The sequence below is a fragment of the Carcharhinus amblyrhynchos genome, chromosome 14 (genome assembly GCF_965287045.1).
Source record: "Carcharhinus amblyrhynchos chromosome 14, sCarAmb.v2.hapA, whole genome shotgun sequence".
Classification (NCBI taxonomy): domain Eukaryota; kingdom Metazoa; phylum Chordata; class Chondrichthyes; order Carcharhiniformes; family Carcharhinidae; genus Carcharhinus; species Carcharhinus amblyrhynchos.
In genome coordinates this window covers 2,770,202-2,793,859 of record NC_137337.1, presented here as the reverse complement: position 1 = coordinate 2,793,859, position 23,658 = coordinate 2,770,202, and the positions used below count along the sequence as shown (strand labels likewise).

At 45.9% G+C, this 23,658-nt stretch overlaps 1 protein-coding gene and 1 pseudogene across 1 annotated transcript in view; both read right to left on the bottom strand.

The window, feature by feature from the left end:
- The window catches only part of brf1b (BRF1 general transcription factor IIIB subunit b), a 350,927-nt gene extending 328,490 nt beyond the window's left edge, over positions 1-22,437 (bottom strand). Inside the window, exon 1 of the mRNA XM_080202172.1 lies at positions 21,942-22,437. Coding sequence (XP_080058298.1) covers positions 21,942-22,128 — 187 coding nt within the window. The 5' untranslated portion in view covers positions 22,129-22,437. The remainder of the gene's footprint in view (positions 1-21,941) is intronic.
- LOC145352190 (large ribosomal subunit protein eL19 pseudogene) lies at positions 7,118-20,316 on the bottom strand (annotated as a pseudogene).
- Positions 22,438-23,658: the final 1,221 nt, after the last annotated feature.

Genomic DNA, 23,658 nt, shown 5'->3' with positions numbered 1-23,658 from the left:
ACGTGCAGACTCCACACTGACAGTGACCCAAGCGGGAATGGAACCTGGGTCCGTGGCGCTATGAGGCAGCAGTGCTAACCACTGTGCACCCATAATTTGCTAATCCGCTAAGTTATCTAATCCTTATGTAAAGATTATATACTGTCCCCAAAGACAAATTGCTGGAGTTTCCCACTAGCTACCGTCTGTCAGTTTGAGAAAGATCCATTTTGCACAGTGTTTTCCAGAATCCATTCATAGCCACAGTCAATATACCACATCCTCCCTCACTTCATAGCTATAGTGACGCTTGTCTCAGAACAATACATCAGTTTCGTTAAACATGATTGACTCTGGAAAAATCCATGCCATCTATCTAAATTATGCATGAATTTTATTCACTCGTTGCTGCTCCCGAGACTTTGCTAACGATTTGGTGAATATCTGTTTGACTTATTTTCCACCTAATGCTTCTGAACTGAATCGGATCATCTGCTACCTTAAACAGTGTACAGGAACAAACAAATAACATTTCATATTCTTCATTAGTTTAAATTTAAAATTTACATCTTGGCAAAATTACATTTAGCACATCAGACGTATAAGTTTCAAGTATCATTTCAAACATTCGACAAGTTCAGAGGTATTCCAGTGCTTTTTTATAGCCTGTATTTTCAAGCACTGGTCATAGTGGATGACCTACTCCTCTGTTTCCCTTTATTACTCAGGCACAAATATCCATCAAATATTTATTTTCAGGTGTACGTTTTTAAACAAACAGATCTGTGATAAAAGGAGAGATTGGGTAAACTGGGGTTGTTCTCCCTGGAAAGACAGAGAATGAGAGGAGACCTAATAGAGATGTATAAAACTAAGGGTATAGATAGGGTGAACAGTGGGAAGCTTTTTCCCAGGTCGGAGGTGACGATCATGAGGGGTCACAGGCTCAAGGTGAAGGGGCGAGGTATAACTTAGATATCAAAGAGACTTTTTTTTTTTACACAGAGGGTGGTAAGGGCCTGGAATGCGCTGCCAGATAGGTGGTGGAGGCAGACACGCTGGCATCGTTTAAGACTTAACTGGATAGCCACAGGAACAGACTGGGAATGGAGGGATACAAACGAATGGTCTAGTTGGACCAATGAGCGGCGCAGGCTTGGAGGGCCGAAGGGCCTGCTTCCTGTGCTGTACTGTTCTGATAATGGAGAATCCATCATTAGCAGCAGTCATCTAATCCAAAAGTCTGACTCTCCGATGACACAGCGCTCCCTCAGCGCTGACTCTCTGAATGTCTGGGGTTCCCTTAGCACATACACTCTGGATACTGGGTGCTCCCTCAGCAATAAACTGGGACATTTATCTACATCATGTGCTCCAGACATACAGACTTGTGTTTCTATAACATCTCATGACCCAAGGATAGTTCACACGGTGTGTTGTCCATGAAGAACATGGAGCTTTTAACCCAGTCGTACTGAAGGAAACAGGGCAGCTAATACTACTGTGTCTGGGCAATTGCTTCTGGCTGATTTGAAAACAAGGGAAAAAGATACAAGGTGCCACACCGTGGTTACTCAAACAAACCAACACAGCTTTATTTACAAGCTGATTGAAATCCGACATGGAACAGAAATAAAAATCTTGGCTCCTTGTTAACAAGAGCCTGGGTAAAGCGATGGAGGTGTGAAAGAGTGCTGACGATTGGGCTGGTTCATCATTATGATAAAGTTTGACTTGGATATCAGTTCATGGTGGCACAGGGTGGTTAGCACTGTTGCCTCACAGCACCAGGGATCCAGGTTCTATTCCTGGCCTTGGGTCACTGTCTGAGTGGAATTTACACATTCTCCCCAGGTCTGCGTGGGTTTCCTCTGGGTGCTCTGGTTTCATCCCACAGTCCAAAGATGTGCAGATTAGGGTGGAATGGCCATGCCCCTTATTGTCAGGGAGACTACAAGGTAAATACATGGGGATTGGGCCTGGATGGGATTGTTGTTGGTGCAGACTTGATGGGCTGAATGGCCTCCTATTGCACTGCAGGATTCTGTGACATCTGGTGACATCACAGCACATCACACGTAGATGTATCACTTTACAATACAGAACAAATACCCCTACAATACAGTAGTGTCTACACTTCAAAAAGTATTTCATCGGCTGTAATGAAAACGGTTAAGGTTGTCTTGAAACTGATATTTTCAGCTGATCTTTCTCCGCATCCTACCTGCAACTGCAATACTATATTCTGCACCCTTTCCTTTTCCCCTATGTACTCTATGAACAGTATGTTTTGCCTGTACAGCACACAAGGAGCAATAGTTTTCACTGTACCCCCAGTACAAGTGACAATCATAAATCAAATATTGTCGGATTCACTTGAACCAAGTTCAGCAAAGATTCAACTGAAAAGCAACACCAGGCTTCTGGTCATGGACATATGCTGCCATCTGGTGGACACAGCATGCAAACACAGTTGATAATCCCCAATAACCAAAGCTTTAAAACAGCGGGAGAATTAGGGGGGAGTTGAGAAGGAATCTTTTCTTCCAGAGGGTGGTGAGGGTTCTGGAACTCACTGCCAGAAAGGGAGGCAGAGAGAAAAACCCGTGATTACAAACAGTCCTTGGGTGTGCACTCAAGGTAGCACAACCCAGAAAATTATGCACAAGAGCTGGAAAGTGGGATGAGGCTGCATGGCTCTTTTTCAGCTGGCATGAGCATGATGGGCCAAATGGCCTCCTTCTGCAAGTCATTCTATGTTTCGGAGGAGATATTAAACTGAGGTGCTGTCTGTCCTCTGAGGTGGATGTAAAAGATCCAAAGGCACTGTTAAAAAGTAGAGAAGAGGCCTTGTCCCTCATGTCCTGGCCAATCAAAATCACAGGAACAAATTATCTAGTCATTATCACATTGCTGTTTGTGGGATCTTGCTGGGTACAAATTAGCTGCTGCTGTTCTTACATTATAACAATAACTACACTTCAACACCTACTTCACTGGCTGGAAAGCACTTTGTGCCGGGATCAGGAAAAGTGCTACATAAATGCAAATCCGTGTTTAAAGTTTTACAGTTTATTTATTAGTGTCATAAGTAGACTTACATTAACACTGCAATTAAGTTACTGTGAAAATCCGCTAGTCGCCACACTCTGATGCCTGTTCAGGTACTCAGAGGGAGAATTTAGCATGGCCAATGCACCTAACCTAATGAGGACGAAGTAGAAAGGGTTGAGAGCTTCAAGTTATTAGCTGTCCAGATCACCAACAACCTGTCCCAGTCTCCCCATGCTGACACTATAGTTAAGAAAGCCCACCAACACACCTCTACTTTCTCAGAAGACAAAGGAAATTTGGCATGTCAACTACGACTCTCAACAGATGCACCATAGAAGGCATTCTTTCTGGTTGTATTACAGCTTGGTATGGGCTCCTGCTCTGCCCAAGACCGCAAGGAACCACAAAAGGTTGTGAACGTAGCCCAATCCATCACACAAACCAGTCTCCCAACCACTGACTCTGTCTACAGTTCCCGCTGCTTTGGCAAAGCAGCCAGCATAATTAAGGACCCCACGCACCCCGGACATTCACTCTTCCACCTTCTTCGTCAAGAAAAAGTTACAAAAGTCTGAGATCACGTACCAGCCGACTCAAGAACAGCTTCTTCCCTGTTGCTGTCAGATTTTTGAATGGACCTACCTTGAATTAAGTTGATCTTTCTCTACACCCTAGCTATGACTGCAACACTACATTCTGCACTCTCTCCTTTCCTTCTCTATGAACGGTATGCTTTGTTTGTACAGTGCGCAAAAAATAATACTTCTCAGTGTATGTTTATACATGTGACAATAATAAATCAAACCAAAACCTAACTAAAACATCTTTCAGACTGTGGGAAGCAACCAGAACACCTAGGGGAAACCCAGGCAGACACTGGGAGAATGTGCAAACTCCACACAGACAGTGACCCAAGCTGGGAATCGAACCCAGGGTCCTGGCACTGTGAAGTTGCAGCGCTGACCATTGTGCCATCCTTTTTTTTATCTATAGATCTCTTTGATCTTTTATCGCATTGATTCTAAAACATTTTCCAAGATTATAAATGTTGTTTCTGCTTTTCCTGTCTTCAGTGCACCATCTCACATTTATCTGCTCCTGCACTGTCCAGTTTTGTGGTGAGATTTGTGCCATTATCCTTTGAAGTTGCACTATCCTCAGTAGGGATATTGTCATTGGATTAGTAATCTAGAAACCCAGGGCAATGCACTGGGACCTGTGTTCAAATTCCATCATGACACATGGCAAAATTTCAAATCAATAAAAATCTGGAATTAAAAGCCTGCTGATAACAATGACAACTCACCAGGGAGGTAAATCTGCCATTCTTACCTGGTCTGGCCTACATGTCCCCACATGCACACACTGACCTTTTTTTCATCTCTCCCTAGTTAACTTGGGTGCATGTCATCCAAGCTGGAGTTTTAACGTGTTTCGCATGTTTATCATGAACATTTCAAATGCAACTCGTTCCTTTTTCAGTTCTGAAGAATCATATTGGACTCAAAACATTGACACTGCTTCTCTCTCCACAGATGCTGTCAGACCTGCTGAGCTTTTCCAGCATTTCCTGTTTTTATTTCAGATCTCCAGCATCCATGGTATTTTGCTTTTACGAAATCAATGTAGGAACAGTTGACAAACATCCTGGTCACGGAAGTGACTTTATGAAGCGTTTTAAAAAATAAGATAGAGAGCTGGGGAATCCCAGAGCTTGTAGCCTAAGTAGCTGAAGGTATTGCCTAGGCTGGGGCAACTAAGACTGGAATACACAGGCCAGAACTAGAGGAACACAGATACCTTGGAGAGATGTGGGACTGGAGGAGGAGGCAGGGAGATGTGAAGCTGTGGAAGAATCTCTTATATACTGAGTGAGACAGGAAAGAAGAACAACAAGATATGGGAACAAGGTTGGAATTAGATTACTGGTCATTAGCAGAATAAAGATCAGAGTGGAGTGACTGGTGATGTAGGAAATGGGGCAGGCAGCTTGTGCGCAGTCCCATAAATAGCAATGTAATACATTCCTCCACAATCACTTTTAACCGTGCTGATGGAGCGATCAGCACTGACTAGGACAGAGTGGACAATCCTGCTCACCTTTCAATGGTAGCACGGAGTCTTTCAGACCCATCTGACAGTACAGAGAGCCTCAGCACAGCAAAAACAGAATGCAGGAAAAACTCAGCAGGGCTGGCAGTATTGGAGGGAGAGAATTAACATTTCAAGACTCCATGACCCTTCTTGAGAAATAAAGAGGGGAAATGTGATGAGATACAAGACAGGGTGGGAGAGTGAATAGTGGGAGCTGGGAGAGGCAGCAGAGTGAATAGTGGGAGCTGGGAGAGACAAGGTGCTCAGTTAAAATGGCAAGAAAGGGGAAAGCTGGGGCCATGTTTGTGGGCTGGATGGAGATGTTCTGCAAAGCAATGTCTGTGTTCCATCTCCCCGGTGTAGAGGAGACTGCATTGGCTGCAGCAAATACAGTGGATCAAATTGAAGGAGGTGAAATGCTGCTTAACCTGGGTCTGGAATGGTGAAGAGGGAGGACATAAAAGGGGGCAGGTGTTGTACCTTCTGCTGTTACGAGGGAGGGTGCAAAGGGGAGGGGGTGGGGAGTTGAGTGTGATGGAGGAGTGGAGGAGGGTGTCACGGAAGGTACAGTCCCTACAGAATGCTGACAGGGGGTGAGGGGAAGGTGTGCTTCATGGTGGCATCATGCTGGAGTTGCAGATATGCCGGAGGATGATCCTTTGAATGCAGAGGGTGGTGGGGTAGCATCATCAGAAGAGATGCAACTGCAGCAGAGAAACTGGGAGAATGGGAAGGAGTCCTTACTGGAAGCAGGGTGTAAGGAGCTGTAGTTGAGGTAGCTGTTTCAGTCAGGGGGCTTATAATAAATATGTGGTCAGTCCATCACTCAAAATGGAGACAGAATGGTCAAGGAAGGGAAGTTTAGAGGTGCACCATGTGAAGGGGAGAAAGGGGTGGAAATTGAAAGCAAAATTGATAACTTTTTCCAGATCCAGAAGAGAATGTGAAATGGCAGCAATACCGTCAGTGATGTAACGGAGAAAGGGTAGGACTGGAACAAAGAGTATTCCAATATAACCCCCAAAAAGACAGATATAACTGGGGCTCAGACAGATATAAGAGGTGAAGGCGCGAGGAGAGGAGTTCAGCATCACGACAAGCTCAAAATTCAAATGAGATGAGGACATGAGGTAATGAAGCTGAATTCTTTACTGAACGCAGAATGTTCAGCGTCTGAGAGGGAGGGATCAGAGAGTATAGTGAATAGTGGCAAGGGCTGGGATTGAAAGATGGAATAGGGTCAGAGGGATGGGAAGGTGTGGAGGGTCCAGGATGGGTGTTGGTATAAGTTGCAGGAGCTTGTGTTCCTTGTTGTTAAGGCACAGGCCAGAGATTCCAAGATGTTTTGTGAAGTTAGCCAAGACCATAAGTTCACATTTGCTTTGGCATTAGGGTGAGCATCAAGTTTTTCACTCCAGGTATGATTCAAGTGACCCACAAGGAAGCTTTTATCAAACAAAGTTTATTTAAGAACACAGTTGGAATATAACACAAAGAATTAGCATAGCTTATACCTATTATAAGACTTAAACATGACACAGTATCATTCTTAACAGCTATCTCTGTTGCTCCAATTTAAAGCAATATCCGATAGACATACATTCTTCTTCCGTATTAGTCAGCACTAATGCTCACGTGATGTTGGATTTTCAGTTTTTTTTTACACTTGTGTAGTAAATCCAATCACAGTTTTCAGAGTAGGATATATCCTCAAAACAGCCAAACCTCAAGGGTAAACCCGGTCTCTGGCAGCTTCTAATCTCCAGACCTCAGAAAAGGGGAAAACAGAGACACAGCTCTCTCTCTCTCGGCTTCCAGGTGCTTCCCAAAACACAGAAGAAACTCCAATTCCAGGAAGGGGGTAAAAACACTGCTGTCTCTCTCAGCTCCAAACAGCTGCTGAAAAACAAAACTAAAACTGGACTTTGCACTGAAAACATTGCTGTGCCCAGTCATTTGACTTGACTTGTCAATCACCCCAAATCAAGCTCTACTCTGCCATCTCAGGGGAACGCTAAAACAACAGAACAATGCATTAGTTCAGATTAAAACAAACATGATGTAAATTATACTGCTTCAGTAACAATAAAGGACACTGACTGCAAAAAAACATTGCTCCGATAAAATCCCAGGGACTGCTGAAACACCCTGCAGAAAAACATGGTTGAAATACATTTCTTAAAGGCACAGTACTGTCACATTAACATCTGAAAGGAAGAGGAAAAAGTTTCTTGTTAAGGCACCGAATGAGGCAAAGAATAAAATGGAACTGATGACAATGACAGATCTGAGAGTGGAGGAGCCAGTGCTCGTGGAGAGAGAGAGAAGTCAAGTGTGTGCATACAGCAGAGCACAGCACAGAGCGTGGATCTCAGAATGCAGCAAGAATAGTGGTCCAAGGAGCACTGTGTATCCCGGGAATAGCTGGGTGGATCCAAAACATGGAGGGGTGAAACTTGATTTGGAATCGATGTGGGGTGAGTCAGCGATGGAGACGGTCGCTGAGGAAGTAAATGTGACTGTGGAAGCAGGTTTTGATAAACATCTTATCAAATACCAAAAGGGATACAGAAAGCAACAAAGGTGAACATGGTAAAAAGGGACAAACGAGAATCCTGTCCCAGGTGGTGGCAAGTGGTGCAGTTCTTCAAGATAGGCATTCGGTGATGATGCTGTGCCTTTAAGAAGTGTATCTGTACCATGTTTCTTGTAAGGGGTAAGTTTACAATTCTGTCTTACAAAGTGTTGATTTGTCTGAACAACAAGCAGCTCAAATGTCAAGGATGCAGGATAACAACTGATTTTAGCTAATGGTATATTTGTTAACGCAATTGTGTTTCCTTAGGTTTCCATTGGGGTTTCAGAGCAGATCTTTGATTAGGTTGATTGAAAAGATGGAGTCTAGTGTTAATGGGCGAAGCAAAGCTTGCAGGAGAAACTGTTTAAGAGTCAGTTTCTGCCTGGTTCTAAAAGAAGCAAGACGTGTCTCTATTTCTTTCCTGAAGTGCTCTGAGAGCTCTAGAACTGGCAATCTGAGTACAAACTCGTAGGTTGCTAACTGACTTTGAAGTGGGGCTTCAAGTCTGTAAGAGGAATATTGCTTGAATTGCAGTTAAAGAATTGCATCTTGTCATGTTTAAGCACTGTTCAAATGTTAAAAGTTAAGCTAAGTCATTTATTATCATTAAACTGTGCTGTTAAATAAAGTTTGTTTAGATAAAAAGCTTCTCAGTGTATAAATAGAATCGTGCCTGGAGTGAAACATCTTATCCTCACACTGATGCCAAAACAGAGAATTCTTGAGGTCTATTCGAGCTTCACAATATACCTTGGGCTTTCTGATCCGTACCCTAACAATTCCTGGAAGGGAAACGTCTCCTCAAAGGGTTCAGTGCTGAACTGCAAGCCTCGGTCAAGCGCTCATATCTCTGGATGGAATACGAATCTATGATCCGCTGTCCCTGTGTTAGGAGCTGTCACCAGCTCCTTAGGCAGACAGGCCATTAAAATTTCACAGCTTACACTAAACCAACTGATCTCAGGCAAAGGTGCTTTTCAGGGGAACACTAAGCCCCCGATTCCCCTTCAAGTCCTTCAGCATCCTGACTTGAATATGCATCACTCCTCTTCTGTCAAAGAGCTTAATATACTGGAACTCTCCAAGCAGCCGGTTTGGTAGCAGCATTAACTCAAGGAGGAAACCGCACCACCCGCCCCTCCAAACACTATGTGCCTAGACCAATACACCAGCACTGTGTGCCTAGACCAATATACCCGCTCAGTCTCTATACCCCAGCAATGTGTACCCAGACCAATATACCTGCTCAGTATCTATATCCCAGCACTGTGTACCTCGACCAATATACCCGCTCAGTATCTATACCCCAGCACTCTGCTCCTCACCTGAAGTTAAAGACCAGGAGGAACACCACACCATCCACAGCATCCCTAACACTGGTTCCTGCTGGGAGACTTTAACACCAAGCTTGGGGCCGACCATGACTCATACCCTCCTGCCTCAGATGACATGGCATTGGAACGATGGCTGGAATTCCACAGACTCCCTACAGCGCAGACTAACGCCCATTGAGTCTGCACTGACCTTCCAAAAAAGCACTCTGCTTAGACCCACTCCCCTACCCCATCCCCATAACGCCACACGTTGGTCACAGCCAACGTACCTAACCTGCACATGTTTGGACTGCGGGAGGAAACTGGAGCACCTGGAGGAAACCCACACAGACTCTGGAGAAACCATGCAAACTCCACACAGTGACCCGAGGTCAAAATTGAACCCGGGTCCCTGGTGGTGAGGCAGCAGTGCTAACCACTGCCAACTGGCGAGTAGAGTGTCTACCACAACCCCTGCATCAACAATACTTTCTCTCAAATCAAACCCGGTTCCCAGGTTTCATGGAGGGAGCCAAGATCACACCAACAGCAGAAGCTGGTCATCCCTATACACTATACAGTGTTCTAGATACACACAGCTTTCACAATGCAGACTGTGACACTGACCAATCCCTAAGGTGCAGCATAGATTCCAAAGATACACCAAACAAAATGGTCATCTGTACATCAACACAATCTGAATTTCTCACCCACCACTTTCACAGGAGATTCTCAATTCTCTTCAGCAAACAGTTCAAATCACAGGAGATGTAAAGACTAAGTGTGCCCACATTAGGCATCATCTATAACTCAGCAATGACCACCTTTGGCAAACACGAGAAGCAGAATAGTTAGATTCATCTGGTTAGGTGAATAGCTAATGGAACCAGAGCTCAGTAATGCCATTGGTTCTAACCAGCACCTGGGAAGGATGGTATTACCCCTGAAATAATCACACTCCCCAAGCCAGCCGCAATCTCCAAACGCCACATCTGCTTTGCCAGGGCTGGGGAGAGGGAGCAGTCGCACAGAATGTAACTAATGCCAATATTATCATCCTCTGTGAGAACAAGGGCGACCGTGATGACTGCAACAACTGCCGTGGGATCTCCCTGTACAGCACAGCAAGGGAAGCCTTTGCCCACATTGTTCAAAACAGACCTCAGAAGCTGGCTGACCATATCTACCAGGACCCAGTGCAGCTTCCGTACAGAGAGATCCATTATTAACATGCTATTCACCTGTCACCAGCTCCAGGAAAAATGCTGTGCACAGTGATGTCCCTCTACATCATCAGCAGACTCGGTCTCTACAATCTACAAGCAAAGATCGGAAGTCCACCAAAGCTACTCAGCATTATTTCACTCCATGACAATACGAAAGGCACAATCCAGTACAGCAGTGCCTCACCAGACCCTTTCCCCAGCTTGAGTGGCCTTGCACCCACACTGTTGCTCTCTCATCTGTTCAAGTCTCTGGCAGAAGGTCAGAATGCAGCCTGTACAACCCTGTTCATTTCAAGCTGAAGATAAAAGTTCAGAAAGTCCTCATGAGGGACCTCCTCTATGCTGGCCATGTTGCACTCACTCCCCACATGGAACAGTACCAGCAGAGACTCAAAAGGCCTGCGGCTGCTTGCTACAAATTCAGCCCAACTATCAGTCTCGAGGAAACTAACATCATGAATGGGACATCAGGAATGCTCCATCCATTATCAGTGACCACACTCTGGAAGTGGTTCATGAGTTCAACTATTTAGTGGACTCAGCCATTACCAGTAACCTGTCTCTCAATGCAGAAATCAGCCGGCACATCGGAAAGGTGTCTGCTGTGAGGGTATGGGAAAATGGGGCACTCACACAGAACACAAAAGCTTGAGTATTTCAAGCCAGTGTCCACTGTATGATGCTCTACAGTGGACATGTGTCAGCTCAGAACAACACCTGAATGAAGTCCACCTCCACTGCCTCCGCGGATCCTCAATCTCAGGTAGCAGGGTCACATTACCAACAGGTAGCCAATGTCTCCGGCACGTACGCCACACTGAGCCAGCAGCATTCGAGGTGGCTTGGACATGTGCGCTGCCTGTCTCCAAGGATGTATTGTACAGCGAGCTCGCCATCAGTACCAGATCTATTCACCACCTATCCCTTTGCTTCAAAGACATCTGCAAACATGACATGGGTCCTGTAATATGGGAAGGAGTGAAGTAGTGAAGGAGGGAGCCAAAAGAAGCACGGAGGTGTAGCAGCTGGCAAGCGGCATCCAGCGACAGCCAGATGCTGCCAAGCTGACCAGTGACCCATTGACGCACACCAATCGTCTCTCAGACGAGTACTGTCAAAAGGAGAAACTCCAAGTCCCACAACAACAGTAATAACAATGAGTCTTCAGTAGAAGCAGTAAACAGAAAGAAACCAGCTTCAGGAGCAGCAATAAGACAGACAGTGTAAACAGCTTCAGCACACAGCCCACACCGCAGCTCTCAGAGCAACAGTTTCCTTCCAGCAAGTGGTAATTCTTCTTGTACCAAACAAACCAAACTCAACGACAAAGCAAGAAGAACAGCCCCAAAAAGAGGGAACCGCCCAAAAGAAAAGACAATGCATAAAGGAAACTTAAAACATCAAATTAAAATGTGACTAACGGGGTCAATATTACAGCCAGCTCCATGGGGCGAGCGGAAGCTTTCAAGGATGAGGTTCACTTTGACTAAAGCAGTGAAACTGACCAATGGAAGCATTGTCCGCACCCATCAGGACAACATTTGCCGACACCCTGACTCAGACAACAACAGATGACACAGGAGATACTGCTGTGGACATTTGACAGGGAGCGGTTCCTGATGTACAAGGACTCTACTCCAGGACAGAATGAAGGACAATCAGAATCTTGCACCCATAGGTTCAGCTCCAGAGACAAGTCTCCCAATGTCTAGAGTCACCAGTGGTACTGCGCAGGTTACAGTGTAATCCCCAAGCTCCTGAAAGACTCACGTATAGTTGGGACGAGTTTCATTATGTTTCTTCCTTTGAGGGCAATTGAAATTAGGGAGGGAGAAGTGTTATCAAGTGTTCCTATTTATATATTTAAATAGTCTTCTTATCTGAATGTATGTACTAAGGTCTCTCGTCACAAGCGCCCTCACTCTAGAAACACTCGTCTTGCCACAAAAGCCCATCTCGCCACAAGCACCCACTCACTGTACCCAACCCCATCACTGGTACCACAAGCACCCCTTTCACTATGCATAGCCCTACCACGAGTGACACTCTGACCCGAAAGCAACCCGGCTGCAACTCACCATGACGCAAAGTGCCACCTACTACAAACTCCCCCTCCATCTCCAAACATCTAATTACCCAACTTCCTCACTTTCCAACACATGCGACAATTCCCAGTTATGGGAAGTTTATCCATCAAAGCATTAAGATGACATTTGAAGTCCCCACCAATGGAGGAATTTGATGATAATTCAGCAAAATCCATAAAGACTTTAGTAACAAAATAGGGCAAATAATTTGGGGGGTGGGGGGGGTGCGGAATGAAGGGCATAGACGTTATCAAAACGCTTTCCCCATGCAACAGCCCCTTAATCACATTTCCCCCCACTTATCCTTCTCACAGTTCTCCAGTCTAACAGACACATCCTTACTCACTAAAACCAAACCATTTGGCTACTAGTTGAGAATGAGGCAACAATCACCCGCCCTACCCAGTCACACTTCAATATCAGGTGCTCCTGTCATCTACATCAGTTTCCCGCAGCAAAGTTTTGTCAACTTTCTCCTTTTTAAGAGAGCATAAAATCTTTTCCCTTTTAAGAGAAAGATGTATCCCGTACATTCCAGAAGCAAAATCCTCAAAGTAGCAGCTGTCACTGCTTATTCAGCCAGAGTGTCAGATATTGACACAAAGAAACTAGCTTATCCGTCAAAGATGTTCCCACTCTCTTCAGGCATGTACCAAAACATATCCTGTCCCCATCTCCAGTTATACTAGATAGTATTTTTCTAGAACTCAAGACTTGTCTGTACCCTAGCAGGAACCAAAACCCAGAAATACAAAAACACTGCATCATTACTTCTAATGGGGTTTTCCAAACCAAATGTGAGGTCCCATTGGGCTACACCTACAAACATTCTACAATTACACCAAGTCTTTTACATCAAAAAAGAGACAAAGATATGCCACACAAAGTGTGAGCACAGAAAGCCCTTTCCGCACTTTAACCCCTCCTATTAAGACTTTAAGCCACTCACCCACCTCCCAGCAATAAGCTATTCATGTTTATCATGATCAGAGCAAAAGGACACCATAAAACATATATCACCATTATCAGGGTACAGATGTAAAGGAAGGAAGAAGGGTATTTTTACACAGCCCAAGTGTTCTATAATCTGCACAATGTAATCCTGAAGCACACCGAGGAACGTTTTCCATTAAGGACAACTGCAAGTCCCTGCCAATCTGAAGGATAGAAATGAATTGATCAATTATTAGATCACCTGTCAGAATAACCAATACCATCACAGAATCAGGAGAGAGTTAGGCAGAATGCTACTCCAAACTATTGCCTTTCGCAGAGTTAACAAAAGTCACGGCATTAGCCGAATCATCGAACATCTTTATAGAGCTATCACCCTCAGTGTAGCACAGCATAGAACAGCATGATGGCACAGTGATTAGTGCTGCTGCCTCACAGTGCCAGGGATCCGAGATCGATTCCCAGCTTGGCTGACTGTGTGGAGTTTGTATGTCTGTCTGGGTTTCCTCCAGGTACTCTGGTTTTCTCCCACATTCTGAAAGACGTGCTGGTTAAGTGCATTGATCCTAGGCGGTGGACTGCGGTGACTAGGGGAATTTCACAGTAACTTCATTGCAGTGTTAATGTAAGCCTTACTTGTGGCTAATAAACTTGTGTACCCTCAGTTGGGCACACTGCACTTCAATAGCTTTCGGTCATCTAAGTTCAAAGTCCATGCTCCTCTGTTGTATCACCAAAGAGAAATCTTGAAAGAAAGACCTTCACTCCATCATAGAGCAAAGCTCCACATCTCACTGCCTCCAATACAGCAGTCACCAGCTGCAATGCCTTCGAGTGTGCTGGATCAAGAGACGGTTCATTCACTAAGTCTCCATGTTGAGGAGTCGGCTCCACCCAGAAGTTACTTCTGACTGTGCTCTTTTATCAATCATTTTCTTAATATTTCTCAGCATTTCATCACCAAGATTTAACAGTTGGTGACATGGTGCGGCCGGTGAGGTGAGAAGCCCTCCCAGCAAAGGGCCAGTAAGCGGCACTGTGGGCCAAGTGGTGGGAAGGGGTCAGTAAGAGCAGATCTGCTGACCCCAGGGGGGGTAGCACGATAAGCACAGTGGTTAGCACTGTTGCCTCAAGCGCCAGAGACCCGGGTTCAATTCTGGCCTTGGATAAGTCGGTGCAAACTCAATGAAGCAAAGGCCTCCTTCTGCACTGTTGGGATTCTTTGGTTCTAGAACAAGGCCGGGAGGGTTGAGGGGACAGGGAGGAGAAATCGCCCAGCAAGAAAGATTAGTCCCACTTACATCACCCCACACTGTCAGTATACAGACTGGTGAGGAGATTTGGTTAGAAGGCTAGGATAGTTATCCATAAGAAGACAGCAGCGAGTGCCATGCGAGGCCCTTCAGAGGCGCTGACACAAAGTGCCCCAATGGCTTGGAAACATTTTGGATGTTTTGAAACACAAGAATACAGGTTCTTTGTACAATCAGGTGCTACAAAAATAAAGGTTAAATTAGAGCTACAATATCATTCATTTGAAATAAATTTCAAACACCAAATACTTTAATAAAAGCAAAATACTGTTGCGGATGCTGGAATCTAAAACAAGAACAGAAAATGCTGGAAAATCTCAGCAGGTCTGACAGCATCTATAGAGAGAGAATAGAGCCAATGTTGAGAGGCTGGATGACGCTTCATCAGCGGTTCTGACAAAAGGTTATCCAGGCTCAAAACTCTGGCTTGATTCTCTCTCCACAGATGCTATCAGACCTGTTGAGATTTTCCAGCAATTTCTGCCAGATAGTTTAATGCTGATTGTACAGACACAAACAAATGATTATCAAAAGGAAGTTCTGAAACCAGAGCATGAAAATACACGATCAAATAACACTGTCTCAAGATTGACTGTTACAGACTATTTAGGAACAGGAGACGGCCATTCGGCCCCTCAAGTTCATTCCACCATTCTATCAGCTCCTGACCCATCTCAATATCTTTTCCCAGCAGAAGAGGTTATAAGAAGATGGTCATTGTTTAGCTTATCCCCATTGGGAGAATGAGACAGAACAAAAATCTGTTAAACACCACAATATCAGAAGAATTCTAAAATCTCATTCCAATTGTTTTTACAGATATTAGAGTACCCATCATCGTGCAGCTATCTGGACAGTCACTGATGTCAGTTTAATGGCTCAAACTATTAACATCGATTACAAGGACCCCACTGAAGCCACATTAGACTCTCAGACTGTGACAGCTATCTTGAGCATCTTATTGTGTACTAGCCCCATTTATCTCTCCCAACACTACTACAACCTCAAGATAGATTTGATCATTGTCACGTATTAACAGATAGAGAAAGGTATTGCTTCTTGCGCTCTACACAAAGCACACCATTCATAGAGAAAGGAAGGACAGGATGCAGAATGTAATGTTACAGTCGTGGCTAGGGTGTAGAGAAAGATCAACTTAATGCGAGCTAAGTCTATTCAAAAGTCTGACGGTAGCCAGGGAGAAGCTGTTCTTGCGTCAGTTGGTACCTCAGACTTTTGTATCTTTTTCCCAATGGAAGAAGGTGGAAGAGAGTGTGTCCGGGGTGCATGGGGTCCTTAGTTACACTGGCTGCTTTGCCGAAGCAGCAAGTGTAGACAGAGGTGAATGGGTGGGAGGCTGGTTTGCGTGATGGATTGAGCAACATTCACGACCTTTTGTAGTTTCTTGCAGTCTTGGGCAGAGCAGGAAAGATACCAAGCTGTGATGCATCTAGGGCATCTGTAAGAGTTGCTGACGGTTGCAGCTGACATGCCAAATTTCCTTAATCTTCTGAGAAAGTAGAGGCGTTGGTGGGTTTTCTCAATTATAGTATCGGCATGGAGGGACCAGCAGAGTTGTTGGTGATCTGGACACCTAAAACCTTGAAGCTCTCCACCATTTCTACTTCGTCCCCGTTGATGTAGACAGGGGCATGTTCTCCGTTACACTTCCTGAAGTCGATGACAATTTCCTTCATTTTGTTGACATTGAGGGAGAGATTATTAACAGGTTCGCTATCGCATTCCTGTACTCTGTCTCGTCACTGTTTGAGATCTGACCTACTATGGTGATGTCATCAGCAAATTTGAAAATCGAGTTGGGGGGGAATTTGGCCACTCAGTCATAGGTGGATAAGGAGTATAGTGAGGGGCTGAGAACATAGCCTTGTGGGGCACTGGTGTTGATGATTGCGGAGGTGTTGTTGTTGCCTAACACAGGTCTGAAGTTAGGAAGTTAGTATCTGGTTGCAGAGAGAGGAGCCAAGGCCCAGGCTATGGAACTTGGAGATGAGTTTTGCAGGAACAATGGTGTTGAGGGCTGAGCTGTAGTCGATAAATAGGTGTCTGACATAGGTGTCTTTGTTATGTAGGTGTTTCAGGGTTGAGTGTAGGGCCAGGGAGATGGAGCTAGCTGTGGATCCCTGTTGTGGCCGTAGGTGAACTGTAGTGGATCCAGGAAATCTGGGAGGCTGGAATTGATTCGTGCCATGACTAACCTTTTGAAGCACTTCATAATGATGGATGTCAGAGCCACAATAGTTATTATGATATACCATTTGGCTTTTCTTTGGTGCTGGGATGATGGTCATCTTGAAGCAGATAAAGACCTCAGATTGCTGTAAAGAGAGGTTCAAGATGTCTCTGAATACTCCCGCCAGCTGGTTCACACAGGATCTGAGTGCTCATCCAGGTATCCCATCCAGGCCAGTGGTTTCCGTGGGTTGATCTTCAAGAAAGCGACTTTGACATTGGCAACGGTGACCCCAGATACAGGTTCATTCAGAGCTTCCAGGATGGAGGGTGTGCTCTCGCTGACCTCTTGCTCAAATCGGGCGTAGAATGCTTTTAGCTCATCAGAGAGGGGTGTGTTGGTGCCGGCAATTTTACATATCTTCATCCTGTAGCCTGTTACGTCTTGCAGACCTTGCCATAGTCGGCAGGGGTTCGTGTGGCTAGCCTGAGACTCTAGTTGGGTCCAGTACCGTCTTGTTGGCATCTTTGATGGATCTCCGTAAATCACATCTAGCTTTCTCGTATAGGTCAGGGTCGCCTGGCTTGAACACCTCAGACCTAGGCTTCAGCAAGCAGTGGTTATTCCCGTTCATCCACTATTTCCGACTGGGAAACATGCGAATTTGCTTCTTTGGCACACAGTCTTCAATACGCTTACTAACAAAGTCAGTAATTGCAGTGACGTACTCGTTCAGGCTGATTGCAGATTCCGTAAATACTGACCAGTCCACTGGCTCCAAAACAGTCCCATAGTAGAACATCTGATTCCTCAGACCAACATTGCATGATTCTCCCGTTTCAGTTTTTACACCTTTAATGCAATAAAACATCCCAATGTGTTTCACAGGTGCATCATAATAATCTGTGACACTGAGCCACATAAGGGGATATTAGGTGAGGTGATCAAAAGCTTAGTTAAAGAGGTAGGTTTTAAGGAGAAGTGTGAGGTAGAGATGGAGGAGATTTAGGGAGGGAATTTTGGAGCTCAAGACCCCAGACAGCTGAAGGCAGGGCAGGAAACGGTGGTGAAGTGATTGAAAGTTGGGCAAGCAGCCAGAATTAGTGAAGTGTAAAGATTTGAGAGTTGTGGGGTTGGAGGAGATCTCAGGAGATGGCGAGATTTGAAAACATGCATGATGAATTTTTAAACCACAATATTACTTGACCAAGAACCAATGTAAGTGAACAAGCACAGAACTGACAAGGAACAGGATTCATTGCAAGTTAAGACAGAGGGCAGGTCAGTCAGGAGTACATTAGAATACTCAAGTCCAGTGGTAACAAATCGATGAATGAAGTAACGAAAACTATACTTACCTTAATGCTGAGAGCAGAAGTTAGGAAACCTCAACTCCCAAAGCTCACACTTTCAATATGTGCAGTTCAGAAGTGGGCTGCACATGCACAGTTCTACATCACAAGACCTTCAGGCCCAGCATGCCGGTGCATAAAGAAATGGAAAACAGCATGAAAATTCCAGTCAGATGACCAGGAGCAGAGTGCGATGGAAGACTAGTGCTGCAGCCTGAGGACAGGGGGAGATCTCAACAAGAGTCTCAGAGAGGCAACAGGGACAGGCAGAGATCTCAATTCAGTTAAGAGGAGTACAGAATAAAGTCTCAAACAGGCTGCAGGTCGCAGACGACGACTGGAGGTTGGTAATCCTGTATTGTGGGCTGTTGAGGTGAAGGTACCACTTTGGAGCAGCAGGAATCTGCTTCGCACAACCAAACCAAAGAGCTGAAGTTGCATTTGAAAATTGAGTTTTTTTTTGGTATGAGCAGTTTTTAATTAGTTTGCAAGTCTGTACAAGAGAATTAGTTTCTTCTTCCTTGGACAGAGACATAATGACCTCTTCCTTCTTGGCCTGCAGATGTTCTTTATGGCATTTACCAGCTTCTTTGGTCCTGGTTCTGCGAGCTTCAGCCTGTAGCTTCTTGTGAGCCTTGTCTGCCTTCAGTTTGTGAACGTATTGTAGCAAAATACATTTACTCTTGAAGACATTACTCTTCACCTTCAGATTTGATTTATTATTGCTACATGTATTAGTATACAGTGAAAATTATTTTCTTGCACACTAAACAGAAAAAATATCTCATTCATAAAGTACACCAGGGAGAAGGAAAAAGGAGAGGGCGCAGAATGTAGTGTTGTAGTTACCAATAGGATATAGAAAAAGATCAGCTTAATATATAGTAGGTCCATTCAAAAGTCTGATGGCAGCAGGATCCTGCAGATACGGTAGTCTGAAACAGAGAATAGAGCCAACAGAAAAGGCTGGAAAACTCTCTCCACAGATGCTGTCAGACCTGCTGTTTTCTCCAGCATCGTATGTCAATGAAAAGGAATCTGACCTAAGTGTCCTTGTTATCTAGGTGTTCCAGGTTGAGTGTACAGCCGGGGAGATAGCATCTGATGTGGACCTGTTGCAGCGGTAGGCAAACCATAGTGGATCCAGGCAATCTGGGAGACTGATGTGTGCTATGAATAACCTTTCGAAGCACTTTATAAATGATGGATGTCAGAGCCACCGGGCGATAGTCATTAATGCACACTGCCTGGCTTTTCTTCGGAAATAGGATGATGGTCAATTTCTTGAAGCAAATAGAGACCTTAATTTGATTTATTATTGTTATAAGTATTAGCATACAGTGAAAACTATTGTTTCTTGCATGCTATGCAGACAAAGCATACCATTCATAAGGAAGAAACTGAGAGTGTACAGAATGTAATGTTACAATCATAGCTAGGTGTAAAGACCAACTTAATGAAAGGTAAGACCTTTCAAAAGTCTGACAGCAGCAGGGAAGAAGCTGTTCTTAAGCTAGTTAGTATGTAACTTCAAACTTTTGTATCTTTTTCCCGACAGAAGAAGGTGGAAGAGAGAATCCCCGGGGTGTATGTGGTCCTTGATTATGCTGGCTTCTTTTCCGAGAAACAAGACATGTAGACAGAGTCAATGATGGGAGGCTGATTTGTGAGATGGACTGGACTACATTCACCACCTTTTGTAATTTTTTGTGGTCTTGGGCAGAGCAGGAGCTATACCAAGCTGTGATACAACCAGGAAGAATGCTTCCTTTGGTTCATCTATAAAATCAGAGGCATCTCAGATCAGAATATGGAGAACCTGTAATACATGTGGTGATCGATCTTAGACTCCCTGTAGCTGTGAAGCAGATGCCTCAGAATTTCCATTCTCCTCACCCAGGCCAGTTTCGCCAGCATGCAGAAATAAGCAGAAACCCTTTGTTTACCAGTGCCCACATGCCAGCCCTTCCTGCATGCATGTTCTTCCTGAATCGCGCATGCAAGTCTATAGTCACAGACTTGGGTATAATCAGACCGTCTTTAACTAATTTTTGATCTGTTGTCAGGAATTGGTATTAGTAGTCGCTTTGTTTCACTGGGATGCAGCCATACCTCCTTCTTGCCACAGCACACAACTCTGGAGATCAGCCTCTTTTGGAGCCTGAACATATTCATGGTTACTTCACACCAGGGAATCCACGGGAATGGATTCTCAGAAGATGAGACTGAAACCCTGCAAGGTGGGCCATTGTTGATACTATCCAAGTAGGAATGACACGTGGAGAGAATTCCCAGGTTAGATCCTTCAAGGTGAAGACTGGAATCCCTCGTGAGAGAGTCAGAGTTCCAGTGAGATTGGTTGACTCAGTGCTACTGACATCTGGGTGGGTTTTTGGGAAATCCATAACCTGTGTCTTGGTCACATTCACCATTAATTGTACAATATGATGTTTTTGACCACAATTGGTTTAATTCACAAGTACCTCACTTTAAGACAGTTTTATAAATGGTTTTCTCTTTCTGACCTTGTATCTTAAAGTTTATTTTTGTTGGTTCAAAACTCTTGGAATCATGTGACTTTTTTCACTGAGCAAATGTCTTGAATCTCAAACTTTGTCTCCTGTCCCTAGCCAAATCTTAGCAACAACTCGGGGTTGTGGCCCAGGAACATAATCACAGCATTGCCCAGAATTAGCCAGAATACAATATTTCTCTCTGTCACATGTAGTTAATTTCTGGGATATCTAAACAGTGTGAGAAATGCAGAGACACAGAATGAAGCTTCCTTCCACGCTTATCTCTTGGTTGCACCATCGAGCAAACATGCTGCCCAAATTACATCAATACCAACGCTATGGTAACACCGTATTACATATCCACAACGTAGTGCAGCGGGTAAATTCTCACTCCTGCACCAGGGGGTTCAAGAGACGTGAGCCCACAATGCCAGCCACGCTCCCAGCGCAGCACTGCAGAAGGGACACACAGTCCAAAGTGCCATCCTCCAGACAAGACACAGAACCGAGTCCCCATCTTCCCTCGCCCGGGGTGGGGGTGGCAAAAATTCCACGGCATTCCAAGAACAGCGGGAGAATCTTCCCAGACAATATTTTATCCGTCAAACGACATGACTGGAACTGACTGTGGGATTACAGGGTAAGGCCCAGTTGGGATTCTATGATTCACAGAATCCCAACAGTGCAGAAAGAGGCCATGCGGCCCATCAAGCCTGCACCGACCACAATCCCACCTAGGCCCTATTCCCGTAACCCCACATATAAACCCTGCTGATCTCCTTGACACTGGGGTCAATTTACCACGGCTAATCAACCTAACCCGCACATCTTTGGACTGTGGGAGAAAACCGGAGCAGCCGGAGGAAACCCACGCAGAGATGGGGAGAACATGCAGACTCCACACAGACGGTGACCCGAGCCGGGAATCGAACCCGGGTCCCTGGCGCTGTGAGGCAGCAGCGCCAACCCACCGTGCCTGATGGTGACCACCGCCTGATGACTACCACAGGTGGGAGCTTGCTGTGTAAAACGTGGTCACTTTTCCTCCAGCCATACTTCAGAAAGTGCTGTGTGGATAGTCAAGCATCTTTGGGGCGGGAGGGTTAAGGTCCTGTTACAGGAATCCAAGCTCTTTACTACCCAATGCAATATTAATAAACCATAGCAGTAATGTACAGTCATAAAGAAGTTCACATTGCAGCACCCTGGGCTTTTCAATCCTCTGGAAAGCTCTATGAGGGGGAAATGTTGCCTATTTTACAGCAGTCACTGGCACTCACTCACCGTCCAGGGAGACGAACTGCCCCACGGCCGAGGAGCCGCCGCCGCTGTTCTCCACGAACTGGACCTCGGACACGATGATGTTGTCCTCCAGCACCGAGCCGCAGGCCGTACACACCGCATCGCCCCGGGCCTGGTCAATGTCGATATCGGTGCAGCCGCAAGTGCGGCAAACCCGGGAGCTGGACATGGCGGCGGCCCCGAGAATAACAATAATCCCCAAACACACCGGGGCTGACCCCAACCCTCAGGCCGGCCCCGGGGCTGCGCCGGCTCGGACACTGCCCTCAGGAAAGCCCGAGGCTTCTTCTGGGCCTAGGCCGAGGGGGAGGGAGGCGGTAACCGGCTCCGGGGTTTATTTACAGACGGGAGCCGGGGAATCTCTCCGGCCTCCCCCCTCTCGCTCTCTGTCGGTGTCGGGCTCCGGCTCTACTGTCCCGGTCCCGGTCGAGTCCGCTCCCCGTTCTCCGCTCTCTCAGCCCTGGCTCCGGTACCCGGCTCCCCGCTCCAGCCCCGCTCCCCGGTCCAGTCCGCTCCCTCAGCCCGGTCTCCCCGGTCCCGGTCCAGTCCGCTCCCTCAGCCCGGTCTCCCCGGTCCAGTCCGCTCCCTCAGCCCGGTCTCCCCGGTCCCGGTCCAGTCCGCTCCCTCAGCCCGGTCTCCCCGGTCCAGTCCGCTCCCTCAGCCCGGTCTCCCCGGTCCCGGTCCAGTCCGCTCTCCCCGGTCCCGGTCCCCGGTCCAGTCCGCTCCCTCAGCCCGCTCTCCCCGCTCCGCTCGGCCGCCGCAGCCAGACTGAGCCGGCGGCCCGGAACCGCCCATTCACCGCCTGGCACGGGGCGGGGGGGGGGGAAGGCAGCGGATAACAAAGGCAGAAATGAAACACATTCCTCAAAAAAGTACAGTCCACCGCTTCTATCGTGAATAAATAATATTTATTGGAATATCTATCCCTATAAACAGCCGCTAGTGCGTGTGGAAATTATGAATAATAAATTATTATTCTGCTCCTCTCCCCTGTCCAGATCCTCGTTACCAAGGAGCAGGGAGCACGCTGGACAAAGCCACGTGCTGCCATTTAAAGGGGCCGCACTGTCAAAGACAACATCTCACCTCCAAACTTAACCATTCATTTAATTCATTATTGTCACATGTATTAGTGTACAGTGAAAAACATTGTTTCTTTCGCGCTATACAGACAAAGCATACCGTTCATAGAGAAGGCAATGAGAGGGTACAGAATGTACTGTTACAGTCATAGCTAGGGTGTAGAGAAAGATCAACTTAAGGCAAGGTAGGTACATTCAAAAGTCTGACAGCAGCAGGGAAGAAGCTGTTCTTGAGTTGGTTGGTGCATAACCTCAGACTTCTGTATGTTTTTCATGACGGAAGATGGTGGAAAAGAGGGATGTGTGGTCCTTGATTATGCTGACTATTTTTCCGAGACAGCGGGAAGTGTAGACAGAGGCAATGGATGGGAGGCTGGTTTGCGTGATAGACTGGGTTACATTCACAACCCTTTGTACTTTCTTGCGGTCTTGGTCAGAACAGGAGCCATACCAAAGAAAATTACAGCACAGGAACAGGCCCTTTGGCCCTCCAAGCGTGCACCAACCATGCTGCCTGACTTAATTAAAACCCCCTACGCTTCCAGGGATCATATGCCCATCTATTCCCATCTCATTCATGTACTTGTCAAGACGCCCCTTAAAAGTCACTACCATAT